The sequence below is a fragment of the Pelobates fuscus genome, chromosome 10 (genome assembly GCF_036172605.1).
Source record: "Pelobates fuscus isolate aPelFus1 chromosome 10, aPelFus1.pri, whole genome shotgun sequence".
Lineage (NCBI taxonomy): Eukaryota > Metazoa > Chordata > Amphibia > Anura > Pelobatidae > Pelobates > Pelobates fuscus.
This window is the reverse complement of record NC_086326.1, coordinates 131,240,979-131,265,297: the sequence shown is the minus strand read 5'-3', so window position 1 is coordinate 131,265,297 and position 24,319 is coordinate 131,240,979. Positions and strand designations below refer to the sequence as shown.

Here is a 24,319-nt window from a genome sequence, read left to right as displayed (position 1 = left end):
TAGGGTCTGTAGATTGAATACCCATTCCATCTCGTTTCTGCCTAAGATATTTTTAAGATTTCCCCCTCTCCAGGGAACTTTGCATTTTTTTATACCTATGCAATTAAGAAATTTAGGGTCCCGATTGTGTTTTTCAAAATGTTTTGATACGGAATGGTTAGCATATCCATTTTTTATATTGCGACAGTGTTCTGCTAATCTTGTCTTCAGGCATCTAGTTGTCATACCAACGTATTGGAGGCCACATGGGCACTCCAATAGGTAAATGACATTAGTGGTATGACAAGTAATAAAATCTTTAATAGTATAACTCTTATTGGTTACATTTGATTTAAAACTAGTGATTTTTGACTGGGTAGTGGGATTAGTACTCTTACATACAACACAGCGTTTACACTTATAAAAACCTGTCATCCCGTTTAAAAAAGTAGATTGTGTTTCTTTTGTTTCTCTGGTATAGTTGTTAGTTAAAATAGATCTAAAATTTGGTGCACCTCTAAAAACAATTTTAGGTTGTGTTGGTAATATTTCTTTAAGAAGATCATCTTGTTTTAAAAGATGCCAGTGTTTTTTAATCGTTTTTTTAATAAAACCACTTTTATTGTTGAAATTAAAAATTATGGGAAGAGTAGGGGCTTTAGAGGAATCTTTATCTTTGTAAGTTAAGAGATTTTCTCTAGGTTTACTTTTTACTGTTGTTATAATGTTCTCCAATTTTGTGGGTGAGTAGTTTTTCTCAATGAATTGATTTTTTAAAAGCAACGATTGTTCGTTAAAATCATTAATATGAGAGCAATTCCTTCGCATTCTTAAAAATTGACTTTTAGGGGCGCTCTCAAGCCATGGTTTATAGTGACAGCTAGACTGGTCGATTGCTGTGTTGGTGCATACTTTTTTAAAAAATGTTTTTGTATGTACAACCCCTTGTTTAATAAAAATACTTAGGTCTAAAAAATTAATTAAATCTCTACTATATTCGTGTGTTAGAACAATTCCTCTATTATTGGAGTTGAGGTGTGAAATAAAAGCATTGAGTGAGTCCTCTGAACCTCTCCATATAAAAAACAGGTCATCGATATATCTAAAATAGGTGACCAGGTTCTGCTCCCACGCATGCTGCCCCCAAATGGCACTGGATTCCCAGTCAGCCATGAAGAGGTTGGCATAGCTGGGAGCGAACCTGGTCCCCATAGCTGTCCCCCTCTTTTGGAGGTAAAATGAGTTAAAAAACCAGAAATAGTTATTGTTTAAAATGATATCAATGCCTTCTATAATAAAATCAATCTGAGTGTCTGGAACTCTTTTTTCGTTAGAGAGCATGGATCTAACTGCATTGCAACCTAATTCATGCGGGATGATAGTGTATAGGGAGGTGACATCACATGTCACGAATATAAAATCTCGTTCCCAATAAAATCCATTTAAAAAGTTAAGTAATGTCATAGAATCCTTCAGATAAGACTTCATAAGTTTCACAGTTGGTTGGAGTAAAGTGTCGATGTACTGAGATAGGTTGCATAAGGGGGATCTTATCCCTGACACTATGGGTCTACCTGGGGGGTTTTGGGCATCTTTGTGTATCTTAGGCAGAAAGTAAATTACAGGAATTATGGGATTTTTGATGGATATATAGTCAAACTCTTTTTTGCTTAAAATGTTTTTATCTAGCCCCTTTTGTAAAAAAGTATTAAGTTTTTGTTGTATATATGGAGTTGGGTCTTCAGATAATTTCTTATATACATTGGTGTCATTTAGTTGCCTATAGGCTTCTTGTATATACATGGCACTTGATTGAATGACCAGACCCCCACCTTTATCTGCAGGTTTGATAACAATGTCTAAATCTTCTTGTAGTTCTCTCATAGCTGTTATCTCTACTTTATTTAGATTTTGAGTGTCGTATTTGCTGTATTTGATTTTATCAAAATCTCTTAGTACGGATTTTTCAAACATTATGAGAGGAGCGGATTTAAAATTATAAGGATAAAAAGTAGATTGTGGTTTCAGATCTGTGCTGATAACGGAAGGTTGGTCTGTAGGTGGTATAGGGGAAGGGGAAGGAGGATTAGTGTTAGTGTTTAGTGAATTATAAAATCTTTTTAGTGTAGCTTTGCATGTGAATTTGTTTACATCTAAAAATGCCTGAAATGGCTTAAATGAGTTAGTCGGGGCATATTTTAGCCCTTTGCTTAAAACAGAGATTTGTGCTGCACTTAGAATTTTTTGTGATAGATTAAAAATACCAGTATCTGACTCTTTGGGGGTAGTTATTGTCTTTCTAGTCTCTCTAGTCTCTCTTTTTTGCTGTCTTCTACCACTTCGTTTGCCTCTGGGCTTAGGGGTCTTTTTTTGGTCCTTGTAGGATACGGTGTGTTGCTGAAAGCGTGGGGATGTGTTTGAATCTCTAAAAAATGATCATCGTTTTCTATTTCGGAATCGATAGATAACAACTGATATCTATTGGTGTGTGCAATGGGAGTCTCTGAGTGATTTTTATAGTAGTGATTAGGTTTGTGGGTTTTGTGTGAGTGGTTATGGGCATCTGGGCTTCGTGCATTGTAGTAGTTGTGACGAGAGGCATAGTGAGTAGAAGTATTGTTAGTAACTCTACGTGGTTGGTAGGGTGCTGGTTGGTGATATGAGGATGCAGGTGCATAGCCAGAGTTGTAGTTTCTATAGTAAGGTCTTGGCTTGTTGGGAGAAAAATTAGTAGGTTTATGTGACACAGAGTAGTGGTTTTTAGGGGCATGTGGGGACATATGGCGTGTGTTGGATGTAGTTGGTCTTTTGTACTGGTGTGGTTCTATCCTCATAATTGAGGGTGGGTTATCTGACGTGTATCTTTTCTTTAGGTGATAAGTCCTAACTTGTCTGTTGGCATAATCTTGTTTGTCCCTTATGTATTTTTTTACTTTGATATGTTTTGTATCAATTTCTATTTTTTCAATTTTACTTTGGATTAAGACTGAGTTTTGTTGATATACATTGCTCTCTGTGAAGGGCAATAGTTTTTCTTTGAGGTCATTGATTTCCCTATCTAGGTTTGACAGTTTTTTGCTTTTTTTCTTAATTAGAGTATCCATGAGGCCAAATGTACAAGTTTCCAATTTACTATTCCATTCCTCCATGAATTCTAGATCATCTTGATCTGAGGTAGGTAGTTTCATAAGTCTTAGGCCTCGGGGTGTGATATGTTCGTCAATATATTTTTTAAACGTAGCAATCTCCCATTTGAGTTTAATTTCTACTGTAAGGGCTCTTTCTAGTTTAATAAAAAGTTCTTGTTGAGAAAAGATAGGGGTCCTAACATAAATAGGACTAGTAGGTTGGGTGGAAAATACATTGTCTATATCAATAGTGTGGTTGGTCCTATAGTCAAAGATAGACATATTAAAAGCAGCTAAAAACCGGAGGGATATAAGCAAATATAAGAAAAAAGTGGGGAGTAGGTTAGCGCTAATAATATATAAAAAAGGCAGCAACCTAACAGAGGGTCACCCTCTAACCCTCTGGGATAAGGATGTACAGGTAAAAGGAGGAAAAAGGCTGCGCCAAAAAATGACCTAAAAATACAGTGAAATAAGTCCCATAAAAAGTAAAAAAATAATAAAATAAAAAGTGCTTATTTTAAAACAAATTGTCAATGTTTGTTGCACTGGTTGTACTGGTAGAGTGTTCTACTGGTAGAGTGTTCTCTCTTCTTATGATGCTTTGGATCCTCCCGTGATATGTAAAATATAAAAGGGAAAAGGACCAATTGTGCAGGTTGTGGGGTACGTAGTAGATAAAAAATAAAATGTAAAGAACTCACATTTGCATGAGCTATAACCAGCTCAAGGGGAATAGACGTTCTGCAGTATAATCCCTGCTAGTAGGATATCACGGAATTCTGGTCCACTTTGGGTCTGGTGCTGTCCAATTCTCAGGAGAAGGGAGAGAAATATATAGACAAACGATAGTGCTCTCCGAAGATAAAATGTGGTATAGATGCAAAACAAAGTAAATATACTCACAGTATAAAGTGCAGATGACACTGCACTTGAGATATTGCGTGGGTGGTATAATCCCCACCTTAGGATGTATAAAATAGCCAGGAAAGGAAAAAATATAAAATAGAAGTGATAAAAATATATAATAAAAAATATGAATGGCACAAATATAAAGCCAAACGTAATTTATTATTAAAAGTATATAATAAAATCCATTAACGCGTTTCACCACTTGGGTTTTATCAAAATGGAATAACTTTAAAACCTGGCAAGAATAAAATATATATAGGTGCACTGTTACTTTAAAAACGGCGCCAAACATAACATCAATTAACATAAGCCAATCACAGTTAGGCATAAGACATATGAAAGATAAAACTTAAAATACTGTTAAGAATAGGTATATTTTTAAGTGGAGTGAGGTCTAGCATGTGTCAGACATAATAGGTGAAAGGAAAATTAAAAACGAAGCTTTATAGCTTGAGGAATCTTATGTTGTTTATATATATTGGCGTGTCACGTGACCCGCATGGGATTATGGGGAATGTAGTGCGCGGGCCACGTGATCGCACTCATCCCCATCCAATGAGCGTCCTGGGAGGGCGGTGCTCGTGCGCGTCACATGGTCCGCGTCACACAAGAGCAGTGTGACAGCGGACTCCTGTGATCGGCGCACAGGAGTTTGGGAAATGTAGTTTAAAGACCCGAAATGGGTTTTAAATAGAAATAGATCGCACCAACATATAAAATATCAGGGAAAGAATTAGTGTGCATATTAGAAATGCTTAATAGCAATAGGTAGCCATATATATAGTAAAATAACATATAAAAAAAATATAACATATAAAACTTAGCTTGTTATTAGCAGGCACAAGCATTATATATAGTGGTAGTCATATTGATGTGGAATGTGTACCAACATGGATAATATTCATCACATTTAGTGCAGGATAAATTAGCAGCATGATGTTTTTTAAAATTATAAGAAATAAAATAAATATGAAATATCTTAAAGGGCAACACTTGCTCTATAAGACCATATGTGAAAACATATATATATACAGACACATATAAGAATATCAAGATAAAAGAATATCAAGATAAAAAATATATAAGGATAAGGATATCTGACTGGTAAGTGGTCATATTGGGGGTATCCTAGGACATAATGCCGTAGGTGACAACTATGGATAGGATAACTCCCAAATGACCACAGTAGGAAAATAAAACCACATATTAATAAAAAGTTATAAAAAATTAAATAAATCAAAGTCTGCATTTAAACCTTTGGGGGCTAGGGTCTGTAGATTGAATACCCATTCCATCTCGTTTCTGCCTAAGATATTTTTAAGATTTCCCCCTCTCCAGGGAACTTTGCATTTTTTTATACCTATGCAATTAAGAAATTTAGGGTCCCGATTGTGTTTTTCAAAATGTTTTGATACGGAATGGTTAGCATATCCATTTTTTATATTGCGACAGTGTTCTGCTAATCTTGTCTTCAGGCATCTAGTTGTCATACCAACGTATTGGAGGCCACATGGGCACTCCAATAGGTAAATGACATTAGTGGTATGACAAGTAATAAAATCTTTAATAGTATAACTCTTATTGGTTACATTTGATTTAAAACTAGTGATTTTTGACTGGGTAGTGGGATTAGTACTCTTACATACAACACAGCGTTTACACTTATAAAAACCTGTCATCCCGTTTAAAAAAGTAGATTGTGTTTCTTTTGTTTCTCTGGTATAGTTGTTAGTTAAAATAGATCTAAAATTTGGTGCACCTCTAAAAACAATTTTAGGTTGTGTTGGTAATATTTCTTTAAGAAGATCATCTTGTTTTAAAAGATGCCAGTGTTTTTTAATCGTTTTTTTAATAAAACCACTTTTATTGTTGAAATTAAAAATTATGGGAAGAGTAGGGGCTTTAGAGGAATCTTTATCTTTGTAAGTTAAGAGATTTTCTCTAGGTTTACTTTTTACTGTTGTTATAATGTTCTCCAATTTTGTGGGTGAGTAGTTTTTCTCAATGAATTGATTTTTTAAAAGCAACGATTGTTCGTTAAAATCATTAATATGAGAGCAATTCCTTCGCATTCTTAAAAATTGACTTTTAGGGGCGCTCTCAAGCCATGGTTTATAGTGACAGCTAGACTGGTCGATTGCTGTGTTGGTGCATACTTTTTAAAAAAATGTTTTTGTATGTACAACCCCTTGTTTAATAAAAATACTTAGGTCTAAAAAATTAATTAAATCTCTACTATATTCGTGTGTTAGAACAATTCCTCTATTATTGGAGTTGAGGTGTGAAATAAAAGCATTGAGTGAGTCCTCTGAACCTCTCCATATAAAAAACAGGTCATCGATATATCTAAAATAGGTGACCAGGTTCTGCTCCCACGCATGCTGCCCCCAAATGGCACTGGATTCCCAGTCAGCCATGAAGAGGTTGGCATAGCTGGGAGCGAACCTGGTCCCCATAGCTGTCCCCCTCTTTTGGAGGTAAAATGAGTTAAAAAAACAGAAATAGTTATTGTTTAAAATGATATCAATGCCTTCTATAATAAAATCAATCTGAGTGTCTGGAACTCTTTTTTCGTTAGAGAGCATGGATCTAACTGCATTGCAACCTAATTCATGCGGGATGATAGTGTATAGGGAGGTGACATCACATGTCACGAATATAAAATCTCGTTCCCAATAAAATCCATTTAAAAAGTTAAGTAATGTCATAGAATCCTTCAGATAAGACTTCATAAGTTTCACAGTTGGTTGGAGTAAAGTGTCGATGTACTGAGATAGGTTGCATAAGGGGGATCTTATCCCTGACACTATGGGTCTACCTGGGGGGTTTTGGGCATCTTTGTGTATCTTAGGCAGAAAGTAAATTACAGGAATTATGGGATTTTTGATGGATATATAGTCAAACTCTTTTTTGCTTAAAATGTTTTTATCTAGCCCCTTTTGTAAAAAAGTATTAAGTTTTTGTTGTATATATGGAGTTGGGTCTTCAGATAATTTCTTATATACATTGGTGTCATTTAGTTGCCTATAGGCTTCTTGTATATACATGGCACTTGATTGAATGACCAGACCCCCACCTTTATCTGCAGGTTTGATAACAATGTCTAAATCTTCTTGTAGTTCTCTCATAGCTGTTATCTCTACTTTATTTAGATTTTGAGTGTCGTATTTGCTGTATTTGATTTTATCAAAATCTCTTAGTACGGATTTTTCAAACATTATGAGAGGAGCGGATTTAAAATTATAAGGATAAAAAGTAGATTGTGGTTTCAGATCTGTGCTGATAACGGAAGGTTGGTCTGTAGGTGGTATAGGGGAAGGGGAAGGAGGATTAGTGTTAGTGTTTAGTGAATTATAAAATCTTTTTAGTGTAGCTTTGCGTGTGAATTTGTTTACATCTAAAAATGCCTGAAATGGCTTAAATGAGTTAGTCGGGGCATATTTTAGCCCTTTGCTTAAAACAGAGATTTGTGCTGCACTTAGAATTTTTTGTGATAGATTAAAAATACCAGTATCTGACTCTTTGGGGGTAGTTATTGTCTTTCTAGTCTCTCTAGTCTCTCTTTTTTGCTGTCTTCTACCACTTCGTTTGCCTCTGGGCTTAGGGGTCTTTTTTTGGTCCTTGTAGGATACGGTGTGTTGCTGAAAGCGTGGGGATGTGTTTGAATCTCTAAAAAATGATTGTAACGGATCACCTGGCACCCCGACTGAGTACCTCCGTTAATGGATGCTCCTAGTGCTTCCTGAGGACTCCAAGCACTCTGGCAGACACCACAATCACCGAATCCCAGAGACCTTTAAATTCTCCCAAGCATATGAATGCTGTAGACCATTGAATAGGAACCATACGAATAGGCTGGTACTCCTAGCAGTCAACTGGAACAGCATACAATAAATCCTTCCCCCAATAATGAGACGACACATCACTTTGAGGGTAAAACAGGAACTCTGGACTGGCTCATCCAGCCTGGCTTTTATTTCCATCTCACACATACAGGCCACACCCAGGGGGAGGCATAAAATAACCAATCCGAGATATGGTACAACCCACACATCCCCTCCCCTTAGCCTGAGAGATAATCCACTTATTATACAGTTTAAAACATAACTTTTACACAATATCTGTAACTTCAAAACCATACATCACATTCACATAAAAATACATATCCACAATCAATCCATTCAGGGGAACAACATATTAAAAAATGGCATGGATCAGACCAGGGGTTCAAAAGTTAGTAAAGTATCTTTTAAAACCCCTAGCTTTCCAGGTTTACAGGGCCTTCTCTGTGCTGGAGAAGTAATTCAATTATCTCCCAGCACAGAAAGACTCCATTAAGCACATGGGGACACAAAGACAGTCAAACACTTTAAAATACATAAATTCACCTTTTACACATAACACACAGACATTTCACCTATCCCCAGATAGCTGGGATCTGCGCGCACAAAACTACCGAATAGCGCGCAGATCCTACTCACACAGTACAATTGCCATGGAGCTAAAGTCTTTCCCATAGTCTTTCATTATATGAATAGGCTCCATGGTATAGCTATCTGGGGTATCACGTTCCCATAAAGTCTGGTCCATAGTCCAAAGGCAAGAGGCGGGCAATCAGCCCCCTCCAAGGACACGTGGCGAGGTCGGTTTCGCCACAATCCCAAAAAGTCCCAATATGTCCATCGATGATTTTAAAAGGGCCAGTAGCAGCAATATAAAGTACAATATGCCCCAAATAACCCAGGGGCCATAGTCAGCAGGTAGGAGGCTAGCAAACAGGCTTCTCCAGGGCCCAGTGGCGAGGTTGGTTTCGCCACATTTCTCCCCTTTTCCAAACAGACTAACAGGGTACCTGACCTCTTGCCGGTCAGTGCCCTTGTTAGTCCAGCAGCCCACCCACAAGACAGAAACAGCAGTACAGCCCACCCGCAATAAATGGTTACTACACCTGGGTAAGGGAGAATCTTGTCCATGTCCAGGTGCCTTACCACGGCTGTGTGGGGGACTGGTAGGCTGCCTTGGTGGGTTGCTGAGGGGGCAGAGACCAGCGGTACTCTGTCCTGGTGCCAGCACTACCACGGGAGTAGTCTGGTTGGAGCCTGGTTGCTGGAGACCGACTGTCTCCTCTTTAGCTGCACAGCTCTGCTGCTGGAGACCGACTGTCTCCCCTTTGGATACATAGCTCCGCTGTTGGAGGGGGAGACCGGCTGTCCCCCCTTTGGCTAAGCAGCCTTGTTGCTGGGGGACAGGACTGACTGTCCTTACACCCTGTGCTGTAGGTGCAGAGACCACAGTCCCATCTGCACAGTTGTGGGGCTTACAGTCTCCCCCTGGTACATTAAGCTGCCGCTGGGGAGAGGTGGTAACCAGCTCCTCTCCCATTAGAACACTCTGCCGCTGGGGAGAGGTGGTAACAATCTCCTCTCCCACGCATCCTTTCAGTCTTTGTGGAGGGAGACCGACTGTCTCTCCTCCCAATGCAGTGTCCTGCTGCTGGGGAAAGGAGACTGGGCTCTCTATTCCCAAAAAATCACGCTGCTGCTGGGGGGTAGGACCAACTACCTCTGCCCCCTGTAACTCAGCCTGCCGCTGGGGAATGGAGACTGGGCTCCCAATTCCCAATAAATCACGCTGCTGCTGGGGGGTAGGACCAACTACCTCTGCCCCCTGTAACTCAGCCTGCCGCTGGGGAGGGAGGACGCTGCTCTCCTCTCCCTGCACTTTACTGATCCGCCGCTGGGGAGAGGTGGTAGCAAGCTCCTCTCCCCTACATACTTCTATACTCTGTGGAGGGAGACCGACTGTCTCTACTCCCAATACAGTGTCCTGCTGCTGGGGAAAGGAGACTGGGCTCTCTCTTCCCTGCTGGACACTCTGCTGCTGGGGAATGTAGACTGGGCTCCCAATTCCCAGTACATTAATAATCTGCCGCTGGGGAGAGGTGGTAACAATCTCCTCTCCCATACATACTTCCAGTCTCTGCGGAGGGAGACCGACTGTCTCTCCTCCCAGCACAGAGTCCTGCTGTTGGGGAAAGGGGGCTGGGCTCTCCATTCCCTGCTGGATACTCTGCCGCTGGGGAATGGGGACTGGGCTCCCAATTCCCAACAAATCACACTGCCGCTGGGGAGCAAGGATGGCCCCTTCAGCTCCCTGTAACTTGGGCACAGAGACCACGGTCCCATCTGCGCTGGTGTGGGGCTTACGGTCTCCCCTTGGTGTGCTAAGCTGCCGCTGGGGAGAGGGGATAACAGGCTCCTCTCCCTGAACCGTAGACTGCCGCTGGGGAGCAAGGACGGCCCCTTCAGCTCCCTGTAGCTTGGCCGCAGAGACCACGGTCCCATCTGCGCTGGTGAGGGGCTTACTATCTCCCCTTGGTGTGCTAAGCTGCCGCTGGGGAGGAAGGACGACACCTTCAGCTGCTTTTTTGTCTGCTAGACCCTGCAGATATGCTGCCGCTACTTTCCTTGTGCTCTGTATGTATTTCTCCTCCGGGGGTTCTGGTCCAAAGAAAGCCAGCAGCATTTTCATCATAGCGTCAAACTCCTGTTGACTGTAACTGGGCGCCATGCTTGCCCTGCCGACGTTGCTTCTTTTGTAGATAGGGGCGCTGTACAGGTACTAGCGTTGCCCTCCCTTTGTAATCCAAACGAACTGTGTCTCCGAGCTGCTTTACCTCACACTAGGACGCCATCCCACCGCTTGCCACCAATGTAACGGATCACCTGGCACCCCGACTGAGTACCTCCGTTAATGGATGCTCCTAGTGCTTCCTGAGGACTCCAAGCACTCTGGCAGACACCACAATCACCGAATCCCAGAGACCTTTAAATTCTCCCAAGCATATGAATGCTGTAGACCATTGAATAGGAACCATACGAATAGGCTGGTACTCCTAGCAGTCAACTGGAACAGCATACAATAAATCCTTCCCCCAATAATGAGACGACACATCACTTTGAGGGTAAAACAGGAACTCTGGACTGGCTCATCCAGCCTGGCTTTTATTTCCATCTCACACATACAGGCCACACCCAGGGGGAGGCATAAAATAACCAATCCGAGATATGGTACAACCCACACATCCCCTCCCCTTAGCCTGAGAGATAATCCACTTATTATACAGTTTAAAACATAACTTTTACACAATATCTGTAACTTCAAAACCATACATCACATTCACATAAAAATACATATCCACAATCAATCCATTCAGGGGAACAACATATTAAAAAATGGCATGGATCAGACCAGGGGTTCAAAAGTTAGTAAAGTATCTTTTAAAACCCCTAGCTTTCCAGGTTTACAGGGCCTTCTCTGTGCTGGAGAAGTAATTCAATTATCTCCCAGCACAGAAAGACTCCATTAAGCACATGGGGACACAAAGACAGTCAAACACTTTAAAATACATAAATTCACCTTTTACACATAACACACAGACATTTCACCTATCCCCAGATAGCTGGGATCTGCGCGCACAAAACTACCGAATAGCGCGCAGATCCTACTCACACAGTACAATTGCCATGGAGCTAAAGTCTTTCCCATAGTCTTTCATTATATGAATAGGCTCCATGGTATAGCTATCTGGGGTATCACGTTCCCATAAAGTCTGGTCCATAGTCCAAAGGCAAGAGGCGGGCAATCAGCCCCCTCCAAGGACACGTGGCGAGGTCGGTTTCGCCACAATCCCAAAAAGTCCCAATATGTCCATCGATGATTTTAAAAGGGCCAGTAGCAGCAATATAAAGTACAATATGCCCCAAATAACCCAGGGGCCATAGTCAGCAGGTAGGAGGCTAGCAAACAGGCTTCTCCAGGGCCCAGTGGCGAGGTTGGTTTCGCCACAATGATCATCGTTTTCTATTTCGGAATCGATAGATAACAACTGATATCTATTGGTGTGTGCAATGGGAGTCTCTGAGTGATTTTTATAGTAGTGATTAGGTTTGTGGGTTTTGTGTGAGTGGTTATGGGCATCTGGGCTTCGTGCATTGTAGTAGTTGTGACGAGAGGCATAGTGAGTAGAAGTATTGTTAGTAACTCTACGTGGTTGGTAGGGTCTATGCTCTATGATGTCCACCCAACATATTGTATCACAAGTGTTTACTAGTGAGAAGGGATTAGAAGTGAGATTTTGGATTGATGTTGTAGAAGAGTTTCAGTAATTAAATAGTGGATAATAAGATAGTACTAGTGCTTTATATACACTCCTGCCCTGCTCTCTCTGACTCCACATCTCTCCCTATATGTCACTGTCCTGTGGTTTGTCTTTGTCTTTTCTCATTGTGTTTCCACCCAGTGCCTTCTGCTTTGCTCAGTCTCCCCATACTTTACCACCCCTTGCCCCTGCCCTACCCCACCTGTGCTACTGTCTCCTTGTTTTATGCATTTCTAGTCAAGGCCACTTCCTCCAGTCTGCCCTCATATCGCCCTCATATCGCTCTATTCTTCTCCAATATATTCATTATTTTTCTCTTTTCTTTTGCTGTTTTCTCCCCTAATCCTTTGTCTGTTGATCCAACCCAACCTAATCTCATATTCCTCTGTCCTTTTCCATATCCTCTCTTCTACATTTTTCCTCTCTGTCCTCCCCGTCATCACCTGCTTTCTAAATATAGTTCTTTCCACTTAACATCCTATCTACTGAGTATTGGAGGAACCATGATCTTCGGTGGTTGATGGACAGAAAGCACACACTGCAGCTCCTTGTGGTGAAAACTGTCCTTAGATCTTCCACTAGTCACAGTCTGAATGAATCAGAGTGCTGGTGCAATATGAATGAGTCCTATTATTCATTTAAGACCTTAAACTGCATGGAGCATAAAAAGCTAACTTTAGCAGCTGGAGACTAGGACATTTGCCCTGATGCACCTCCCATGGATCTACCACTGATGTCCATGATGCTGTTTGCCACCCTTCATGTATTAGTAAAGGCTTGCCTCACCAGCATTGATCAGTATCAACCACTGTACATCAAAATACTTTCCGTTTGGCCCCTGGCAAACAGGGAAGCTTAATGCAGGAACTGAAAAACCCCAGCCCCAATTGTATGAGTTTGGTAGCTAAAATGATTAGTTAGGGTTTGATTACACAGTGGCACCAAATCTTTTCAGAGATGTAGTGTCCCAGCCAGTGTCTAGTGAATGATTCTAACTGTCTCGTACAGATTTTCAGTTCATCTGGAACCTATGATTAAATAGCAATACAGAACACAAATTTACTGTCATTACCTGACATAACAGCTCAGATATTAAAGGCAATCTTCGATCAGAGCAGAGCAGTATTTATACTCCTCACACAGCAACATGCAATATATATTTACTGCCATTGTATGGCAAAGGAGAATAGATATTATGCTGACAAGATATTTCCATTAACAATAGCGCACGTCTCGTTGATGACACTTTTTATTTTAATTCCAGAGAGCATGAGAATGTCAAACCAATTAACGTATTAATTCATGTATGGCTGCACAAACATGATCTTCCAATGTGTAGTAACATATTATATACATATAATATAACAGATATATTAATATGAATACATGTGTATATTCTTTATCTTGTCTGTCTGGATTTATCTCTGTCTGTGTTTCTATCTATTGGAGAGGCATGTGACTTGGGGTAGATATACTGGATATAGAGGTACAAACCTCATTAAAATATTTTCTCCTAGCCACACAGCCCCATTGCTTCTAGAATAATTTTCTGGGCCCCTGTTCATCAACACCCATTGGGTGGTTCTAAGTGCATGGGCCTCTCGTTGGGCCCCCTCAGTATGTGGTTGCTGGATGAACTGGATAAGCAGCTGTTGTAGCCATAATATTTCCTCCTGGTCACAAGCCTTAGAATGTCTCCTTCTAGCCACATCACTCGCACAATAGCTCCCCCTGGACACATTCCTTCCAGAATATGAACATTTAGCCACATCTCTCCCAGAAAATCGTCTCATAGCCATGCCTCTCTCCATGGCTTAGGTGGAGATATGCTTGGTATAGATATGGTTGATGATGGATATTACTAGATAGAGATGTACTGGGAAAGAGTGCTGCTTCAAGGGTTGTGAATTGGGAACATTTGACCGTAAGAAATTAATTACAGCATTAGAGCTGCTAATATTATAAACATAAGACGATGATTGACACAGAGCTAAGATAGAGGTCCCAGTTGCAGGCTAGAGATGTGTTGACTTCTATGTTTAATTTTATTTGTCACAAATGTCCTCACAAATATATCTTTAAATAAACATACTACTCAAAAGCATTCCACTTTAACTTGAAGTTCTGCTAACAAACAAATTATACTGTACAGCTTTTTAAACACAAGCAATTTCTTCAGTGTTTTAAGTTGTCTTAAAATGTAATATTATTATGTGAAGATTTGAAACTCTCTATTAGTTTTGTGTGTGCGCTGTTCCTGTGCAATGATAAATATCAGTCTGGTAAACAATTCTTCTTTATTATTTTTTTTCTAGGATCAAGACAAGACAAAACCCTTATCAACATTAGCCAACTTGGCAATCACCATCACAGACGTGCAAGACATGGACCCCATCTTTGTCAACTTACCGTACAGCACAAATATCCATGAGAACTCACCACCGGTAAGTCATGTCAACGTAAAGTTTCCATTAGTACAATGGGTAAGCTCGGCAGAACAAAAACAGAAAATGATTGATCAAGAGCTTAAAAGCAAATTATATGGGGAGAAAAATTGAAAAATTGAACTGTCGCTACAGTGTCAGTATTTCTGGTATTGCATTTTGGACAGAGGTGTTCTTAATCTTCGATTCTTATTATCCATTAATCTATGGTTGAGTGTTCATGTTGACATCCATATCTCATCTAATTATGTGACACTCACAGGGTTATTCATTAAGGGAGAATTTCAAATTTAAGGTCAAAATAGCCGAAATGAAAACATTCTCAGTCAGCTATGCTTTTAGTTCAGCTGCTCTGGCCTTAAAGTTGCAATTCACTTTGGATTCTCACTTTTGTAAATAACCTTATGAGTGTGCTGTTATTTGTGAACACGTTCGTATATCTTAAACAGGAAACAATGTGACAAAACAAGCACTATATTGTTGTGTAGAACATCAATCATGAAGCAAGTAAACATTTAGAATATTTTAATAAAAGATATGCATCACTGGTAACTCAAGTAGTGATGTCACACCCGAGTCTGCCATCATAAGTTTTAGGGCCCCTAACACAGCTCAAGGTCTGGGCCCCCCAGGGCCTGCCCCCCGAGTTCACCCACAGGGCCGCCCCTGAGTCTGCCCACAAGGATGCAGTGTGTATACTGATTGTGGTGTGTGTATAATGGATGTAGAATGTGTCTAGTGGATGCAGAGTGTGCGTGTAAAGTGGATGCAGTGTGTGTGTGTGTGTGTGTAATGGATGTAGTGTGTATAGTGGATGCAGACTGTACATTTGTGTAATGTGTGAGGTGTATATTAGATGCAGAGTGTGTGTTTATGTAGTGCATATAGTGTGTATGTGTACAGTGAATGCAGAGTGTGTGTTTGTGTAGTGGATGTAGTGTTTGTGTGTATTAGATGTGGTGTGTATAGTGCATGCAGAGTGTGTGTTTGTGTAGTGGGTGTAGTGTGTGTTTGTGTAGTCAATGCAGAGTGTGTGTTTGTGTAGTGGATGTAGTGTGTGTGTGTATAGCGAAGACTGTTTGTGTGTTTTAGATGCAGTGTGTATAGTGAATGTGGAGTGTGTGTGTGTGTGTGTGTGTAGGTATGTAATGTGGGTAAAATGGGGGGGGGGGGCATTTTAATTTTAATTTTATTTTACTCCTTGTCTCTAACCCGTGGCAACGCTCTGACGGCCGTGGGGCGCGTGAGGTTTAGACAGGGGAGCTGCTGGGAAGGGAAGTGAGAGTGTGCTGTGGGTCCCCTCTGCAACAAACAGGTAGCCGGGGCCCGCAAGTATACAAAAATATATATATATATATATGCACATAGTTAATGTGGGGCCTGGAACTCCCAGGACCGCCGGGCCCATGAAAACTGTCATGGTTATAATGCCCTGATGGCGGCCCTGGTCACACCCTACCGAATTAGGGCTTTTTAGGGACATCTGTCTGTTTTTCCCTGTTTCATTCCCACTAGATCTGGTGCTACTGGCAGTAATGATATAGTGAGATTATAAAGCAAAAAAAAAAAAAAAAGAAAAATGTAAAAATACTTAAAGGGACACTATAGTCACCAAAACAACTACAGCTTATTGAATTTGTTCTGGTGAGTAGAATCATTACCTTCAGGCTTTTTGCTGTAAACACTGTCTTTTCAGAGAAAATGCAGTGTTTACATTACAGCCTAGTGATAACTTCACTGGCCACTCCTCAGATGGTGGTTAGAGATCCTTCCTGGGTCATGGCTGCCTAAAATGCATCCAAACATTCAGTATCTCCTCCCTCTGCATGCAGACACTGAACTTTCCTCATAGAGAGTCATTGATTCAATCCATCTCTATGAGGAGATGCTGATTGGCCAGGGCTGTGTTTGAATCATGCTGGTTCTGCCCCTGATCTGCCTCTTTGTCAGTCTCAGCCAATCCTATGGGGAAGCACTGTGATTGGATCAGGCTACCACTTCTGATGATGTCAGCAGACTGCTTGTTTTTTTTTTTAGGCAAACAGCATGCATAGTTACAGCTTCTGACTTGAATACAGTAAGATGTTGCTAAATTTATGGAGGCATGAGGGGTCAAGGGGGGGTAGATAGTGGTTTTAACACTATAGGGTCAGGAATACATGTTTGTGTTCCTGACCCTATAGTGATCCTTTAACCCCTTAAGGACACATGACATGTGTGACATGTCATGATTCCCTTTTATTCCAGAAGTTTGACAAGTTAGACAAGAATTGTAGTAATCCATGCGAGAACTTACAAGAGCATGAACAAACACATTAGTAGAATCCTTCACAAGAAAGGGGCGGTTTTGGACAATGCTTGTAAGGGGGAATTAGCAGGATTTGTCAACAGACTGGATGTAGATAACGGAGTGTAGCAGAAGGGCCCCTGAATACAGGACAGGCCAGGCAAACCTCAGGATACAGGACAGGCAGGGCAACCGGCATCATGTTCTAGGACAGCAGGAGAGCAATCAGGGAAGAAGATAGATATATATATATATATATGTATGTATGTGTATGTGTCATCAACGGTGGTAGTTGAATCCAAAGGAATTACTATGTTTGCCAAAAGAGGGTGTATAAAGAGGAAACAAGAGATCAGAGCCTTAGAGGACTCCAAATAAAACAGGATGAGGGAAGATGTTGTCATTAGAAAAGGAGACACAGAATTAATGTTGGGAGAGATAAGACGAGAACCATGAATGGACAGGGTCACAGAAACCAAGGGTGTGAAGAGTTTTAAGAAGGAGAGCATGATCAACAGTGTCAAAGGCAGCAGAGATATCTAGAACAATTAGTATGGATTTAGCTTCAATTAGGTTGTTAGTTTCCCAATGGAATGGAGGAGGCTAAATGGAAGAGCGTCAAGGAGAAAGTTGAAGTTGAGAAAGCATTTCAGACGGGTAAAGACAAGTTGTTTCAGAAGCTTTGAGGAGAAAGGGAGTAGAGATATGGGATGGTAGTTAGAAGGTGAAGATGGGTCAAGAGAAGGCAGGATGGGTACCACAGTAGCATGTTTATGGGGAGTGAGAACAATGCCAGAACAAAGAGAGCAGTTGAAGATAAGCAATAGGAAAGCACAAATCAAGGGGAGAGAGAACTGATAAGGTGCGTGATGGGGCTTCAGGAAAAAAGAAGAGCAGCTACTTCCTGTTCAGTAGCCAGGCAAAAAGTCTGAAGGGTTCAAAATGCATAGTCCAAGAGATTACTGGGATTTTGAGAGAGGAAAAGTATGATTGTTTAGCAAAGCTGAAGGCTCTCCTTTATGAGCGCAAGATGAATATGTAATGAAAAAGGTCTGACAGGCTGCAAGACTTCCTCCAGCAATGTTCAGCTGAATTGGAGCATCTTTGTAGTTAGCAGGTCGACATAGTGTGCCAAGGTTCTATGTTCATCTATCTTGAGGTGTATGATTGAAGTGGAGCTGCAGTGTCCAGGACAAAAGCGAAGGTAGTGTTGTACAAGGAGATAGCCAGAGAGAGGCAAAGGCAAAGATGGATGAGAGCTGAGAATGAATATCAGCTTAAAGTTGCTAATGGTCAAGAAAATTAAGGTTTCTCCTGTGCTGAAGAGGGTTAGGCTGAGGATGTTCGGTGAGGGGGCTCTCAAGAACAACATATAAAGGATGGTGATCTGAGAGAGAAAAATTTGTGTTACAGAAATTAGATACTGCATGCTTGAACTTCCAAGAAATGCTATCTTTGCATATGGCTTTTGCTGCAGGATGTCAAGGGTGGCGGTCCGGTGACCGGGACCTAGTATGCCTGATCTTTATAGTAGGAGTCACTGTGTGGAATTGGATTATCAGGGCCTGGTGCTGGGTAACCACACATCCCCTGGTGTTGAGCACCAGCGTTTGTGCGGCCACATACCAGGGCCCTGATGCAGCTTCTGCGGATCTCAGGTGCCAGATGACAATATGCAGACCTCCCAGGAGCTGAATAGGGAGGCTCTGCAGCAGATATGTATCCAGTACAGAAACAAGGTAAGACTAGAATAGACACCAAACAAGAAAACAAGACAAAACTAGGAGAACCCAGAACCAGAGCAGGACAGAAAGCAGAACCCAGAACATGTACACAAGACATGAGGGAAACATGAACAGGCAGGACAGGACTGTACATGAACTGGGAATACAAGATAACATAAAACAAGACAAGAGATATAAGACAAAACAAAAGGAGACATAACTAAGTACTATATATGTAAAACATTTGAGATTTAGACATACATAAATGGCCAAGATGTATGCAGCCCACCACTGCGCCAAAGTACTCCAATTAAGGTGGGTCCTATCTGCCTAGATATGCACGACTAAATAAACAATAATAAAACACTCACAGCACTTACCTGCAAGAAAGGGGCAGAGGACTTGGAACAACTGCCTGCAGGAACCAACTGAAACAAAAGGATTAATGGAAAAGGAAAGAGTGTTGCAACATAAAACAAACATTTAAAGGAATCCAGGAGACTGGCAATTCCAGGAACGGAATAAAGGAATCAACACAGAAAACCCAGCATAAAGAAAACCAGACATGGAATAGAAAACCAGAAAAAACAAGAAAAACTAAACAAGAATTGTAAAAAGAGTACTGGATACCATACTAGAAGCCAAGGCCAGAAATATCTGCAGAACAGAGCAGGATGTGACACAGGACTTGTCAGCAGTGAGTCCTGAATACTATGAATGCTGTTTAGTACACAGGCTCTGCATATGGAAAACTGTCTTCTAATCACATTTATTGGAGTTTAAAGACAAATTGCTGAGATTATTATTGCTGCGATCTATAATACACTCAGACACACCAATAATATGGAGCTCCTAAATAAGGGGGCATAGTAGGATAGAGGGGCAGAGGGAAATGGGCTCAAAATACGGACTGTCCTCCTAAACAGAAACACTTATGCTTTGTGAAGGTGCATAGCTCCTTAGAAGCACAATATATAGGGCTTCGATATGTAAATCTCATCCTGAAGAATAAGATGAGATATTTAGAGGATAATTTAAGGGAGTAAAAAAGAAAAGAAAAAAACAAAGGAAAAAACTGTGTAGGTTCACCACAAAGTGATAATAATAATACAAAATAATACAAACTGGATAACGTAGGTATATTCTGCCTTAGATATATATCTATATGGAGAAATATAAAAGTATATAGTGTAATACCATTAACACATATAGAGGGTGGGGGTGATAGAGAACTCACAAGATTAAGATGAATTCAGGCGTGTCTCCCTTAATATTAGGGAATAATGAAGTGTGAGGGACCTCCAGTGATGTCATTCTGGATAGGAAGTAACAAATCTTCTTGCCCACTCAAAATAGAAGGAAAGAAAATAGTGCAGATTGTATATAAAAATAACAATTTATTATATATATTGGACTCACAATGTATCAGATCAAAGACAGCATGTCTTTACATCAAAGTGGAATCCACGTATTTCAGCCAGTCCAATCACAGCAGGAAATGGCAAAAACAGCACCAGCAATAATAAAATAAAATTAAAAATAAAAGTTCATATGAACCAATGAGCATCTCCAACGCGTTTCGTCCTCTTCTGGACTTCCTCAGGGATGTATGACTCCAATCCGAGTAGAATCTTCTTTTATATCCACCTTAGAGTGGAGACATTGCTTGCAGATGATGGCGTGCGTTCCAGCTTGGAACGCATTCATTATTTCCGGGTGACGTCACTTCCGGTTTCACGGACCGAGCAGAAACTTTGTATCACTTCCGGTTTCATGGACCGGGCAGAAAACTCAATATCCAATACTTATTAGCAGCAATGTCGAATGTATTTCATTGTAAGCAGAGGGACATATATAAACTATATCAACACAATATAACATAACACCATATAGGTATTGAGCATTTTCGATGCCAAAACATTCATGCTTTCTTTAAAGGTTAATATTAGTAAAAATTAGTAAAAAAAAATAATTAATTCAAATAATTAAAAAAATCTAAATAATTAAAAATAAAGAAATGAAAATATATCAATCCATCAGTTTATGTATATAAAAAAAACACATCTATACATATATATGAAATATATATGCATAAAAGAAAATGGATATGGGAGATGATATATAGGCAGTCAAATGTTTTTATGCTCAACACCTTTACATGAAGCCAAATATACATGAAAACACAAGTATATACAGATCAAAAATGGACAGTTCATGTTAGAATGGACTAAATTATCTATCTGTAATTAGAAAAACGAGTATTAGTTACATCCATTATGAGCATGCATCTGGATATATTTAAATAAATTAAAATGAAAATGAAATAAAAATTAAAATAAAAATGAATATATATATATATATATATATGGAAAAGAATAATACTGATAAAAGAAAAAATAATAAATAAATAACGAAATAAAACAAAATAAAATAAAATAAAAGTAAATATAAAAAATAAATAAAAATAATAAAAATAAAAATAAATATAAAAATAAATAAACAAAAAATCAAATAGTCCAGCTAGGTCGATTTCTTGATTCAAACCATATTTTAAAGTCTTTAGATTAAAGATCCACTGGGCCTCTTTGGTATTTAACGAGGTCTCAATGTTTCCTCTTCTCCAATGTTTTTCTATCCTGTCTATCCCAATTGCTAAAAATGTATTCCATTGAAAATGTGGACAATAAGTACAATGTTTAGATACATTATGATCTAATTTTTTATTTCTTATATTTTGGAAATGTTCTAATAGTCTGACATGAAGTTTTCGAATAGTCCGACCAATGTATTGTGCTCCACAACCACATTGGAATAAGTAAATTACATGGGTAGTGGAACATTGAATACATTTTTTAATATGATATGTTTCTTGTGTATATGTGCCTGTAAATGTATTAGTATTCTTTTTTTGGAAAGTACATGTGGAGCACTTTCCACATCGAAAAAAACTTTTTTAATACTTCATTAGAAAAAATATGTGTGGGTTGTGTCGGAATAGTTTTAACTGTGGGAAGTATACTTGGGGCCAATTTATTCTTTAAATTATCTGCTTTTTTATAAATTATAATTGGTTTCTTTGGTTAAATATTATTCAAAAAATTATCCTTTTTTAATATATGCCAATGACGATTAATTATATTATTAATCTCCCTAGCTTGGGAGTGATATTTGGTTATAAAAGCAAAATCGAACTTATTCCCATTTTTATTCTTACTTTTTGAAACATTGGCATTTGTTTTAGTAAGTAATCTATCACGATCTGTATTAATCAAAGTGGATTCTGCCTCTTCGACCATTTTTGAATCATCCTTTTTCTATATATCTATTTTTATGATTTTTGATTGGGCTCTAAAAATATCTATATCTGAGCAGTTACGTCTCAGATGTGTTAATTGTCCTTTCGGGACATGTTTTAGCCACATAGGGTGGTGAGAACTGGAATAATCTATAGCGGTGTTACAATCTGTATTTATAAAAAAGTTTTGGTCTTCAAAACATCATTTTCTATATAGATCATTAGATCCAAGAAGTCTATGTGTGTAGTGTGGCAAGTGGAAGTGAAACTTAAATTGTACTCATTGCAATTAATATAGGAAATACAATTATCTAAACTGATTTGTCTCCTTCCCAAATAATAAGGACATCGTCTATGTAGCGTCGCCAAAAAACGAGATTCCCCCTGTCAGGAACCAGGAACCAGACAGAGACAGAAGTAGATGCAAACACACCTTTATTAATAAATAACTAATAAATAACAAAAGCAAAGTCCAGGAATCAAGCAGGGGTCAGTCACCAGAGCGGGTAGTCAGACAAGCCAGGATCAGGAGCACGGAGAGCAGCGGAGTCAGGAACAAGGCCGGAGTCAGGAACCAGGAGCAAACAGGAAACACAGTGTCACGGTTCTCACCAGTTACACAGACAGCCAGACGTGGTCGCTCCTGGAGTTCCCAACAGGGGACTTGAACCGGGGAACTTCTCAGTCCTAGTCCTGCTTTCTGCCTCTGAGCCACAGCAGCTGTATATAGTGACTACTGATTCCGGTCCTGTTCATCCTGGCATGGCTACTACACCGGGGGCTGCACCTTGACTTGGCTGTGTCTCACCTGACTCTGATCGTCATCAGCAGGGTATTTAAACCCAGCCTCGCCCTGTGCTCAGTGTCAAGTCTTTGATCCTGTGATCCTGTTTTGTACCAGTGTTCATTTCTTCTGCTTCGTGTTTTTGACCCCGGCTTCTGATTACGTTTATCCTGACCTCTGGCATCCTTTGACCTCGGCTATCCCTCGACTATCCTGCTGGTTCAGTCCTTGCCTGTCCTGCGTATTTGGTACTGCATCCTGCACAGCCCCCGTGCACAGACCCACAGGCCAGGTGAATTCTTACCTGACCACCTCGGCCTGTGGCTATCTGCAAGGGTGAGCAACATATCTGCGCTACAGACTCCCAACTCAGGTAAGACCCTGACACACAGGAACAAGGAGACTTCTGGGAAACAGGAAACCACGCAAGGGCAAGGAGGTTCTGGGCTTAGCTGCTTAAATAGGCAGAACTGATTAGCAGCAGGGTTGATTACTACTCACAGGTGAGTAACCGTGGCAACAAGCAGAAGGAGCTCATAGTGATTGCAGCTGAAACTCAATCACTGAAGCAGAAAAGGGTTGCTGTTTAAAACAGCAAAGAAACCCTGACAGTACCGCCCCCTCAACGACTCCCCCCATCTCTGTTGGTGGGTCCGGGCTTCATGGGGAAGCGGGCGTGATAGGAACGAAGGAGGGATGGTGCATGGACATCAGAGGCTGGAACCCAGGAGCGTTCCTCTGGACCGTATCCTTTCCAGTGCACCAAGTATTGGATCTGTCCTCTGAAGACCCGTGAGTCAATGATGCTGCGTATTTCATATTCCTCATGATTGTCAATCAGAACAGGACGTGGACGTGGCACTGAGGTGGTGTAGCGATTACAAACCAACGGTTTCAAGAGGGAAACATGGAAAACATTTGAGATGCGCATGTTAGCAGGAAGGTCAAGTGCGTAAGCTACAGGGTTAACCCTTCGAAGTATACGAAATGGCCCAACGTATCGGGGTGCCAGTTTTTGTGAGGGAACATGGAGGCGTAGGTTGCGGGAAGACAGCCAGACCCTCTCTCCGACCTGATAGGTAGGTGCAGGAAGGCGTCTGCGGTCGGCCTGGAGTTTGTAGTTCTGCATTGCGCGTTGCAAAGAACTCTGAACCTGCACCCAAGTGGAACGGAGTTCCCTGAGATGTTCCTCCAATGCCGGTATCTCCTGTGGCAAGAACGTATCAGGCAACATGGACGGTTGAAACCCATAGTTTGCCAGGAATGGGGATAGCCGGGAGGAGGCATTAATCGCACTATTGTGGGCAAACTCCGCCCAGGGTAGCAGGTCAGACCAGTTGTTCTGGTGGTCAGAAATGTAGCAACGCAGAAACTGTTCCAGTGTTTGGTTAGCTTGTTCCGCTGCACCATTGGATTGCGGGTGGTAGGCCGAGGAGAAGGAAAGCTGAATTCCCATTTGCGTACAAAAGGCTCTCCAAAATCTGGACACGAACTGGCTACCCCTATCTGAGACTATCACTTTGGGTAGCCCATGCAAACGAAAGATCTCCTGACCAAAAATTGTTGCAAGTTCCTGGGAAGTTGGTAGTTTTTTCAAGGGAATGC

The 24,319-nt window shown here is 40.5% G+C and overlaps 1 protein-coding gene across 1 annotated transcript in view; it reads left to right on the top strand.

Annotated features, from left to right (window-relative positions):
• Positions 1–24,319, top strand: part of CDH23 (cadherin related 23) — a 909,735-nt gene that overhangs the window by 278,968 nt on the left and 606,448 nt on the right. The window contains exon 8 of the mRNA XM_063435341.1: positions 14,496–14,624. Within this exon, the coding sequence (XP_063291411.1) occupies positions 14,496–14,624 (129 nt within the window). The remainder of the gene's footprint in view (positions 1–14,495; positions 14,625–24,319) is intronic.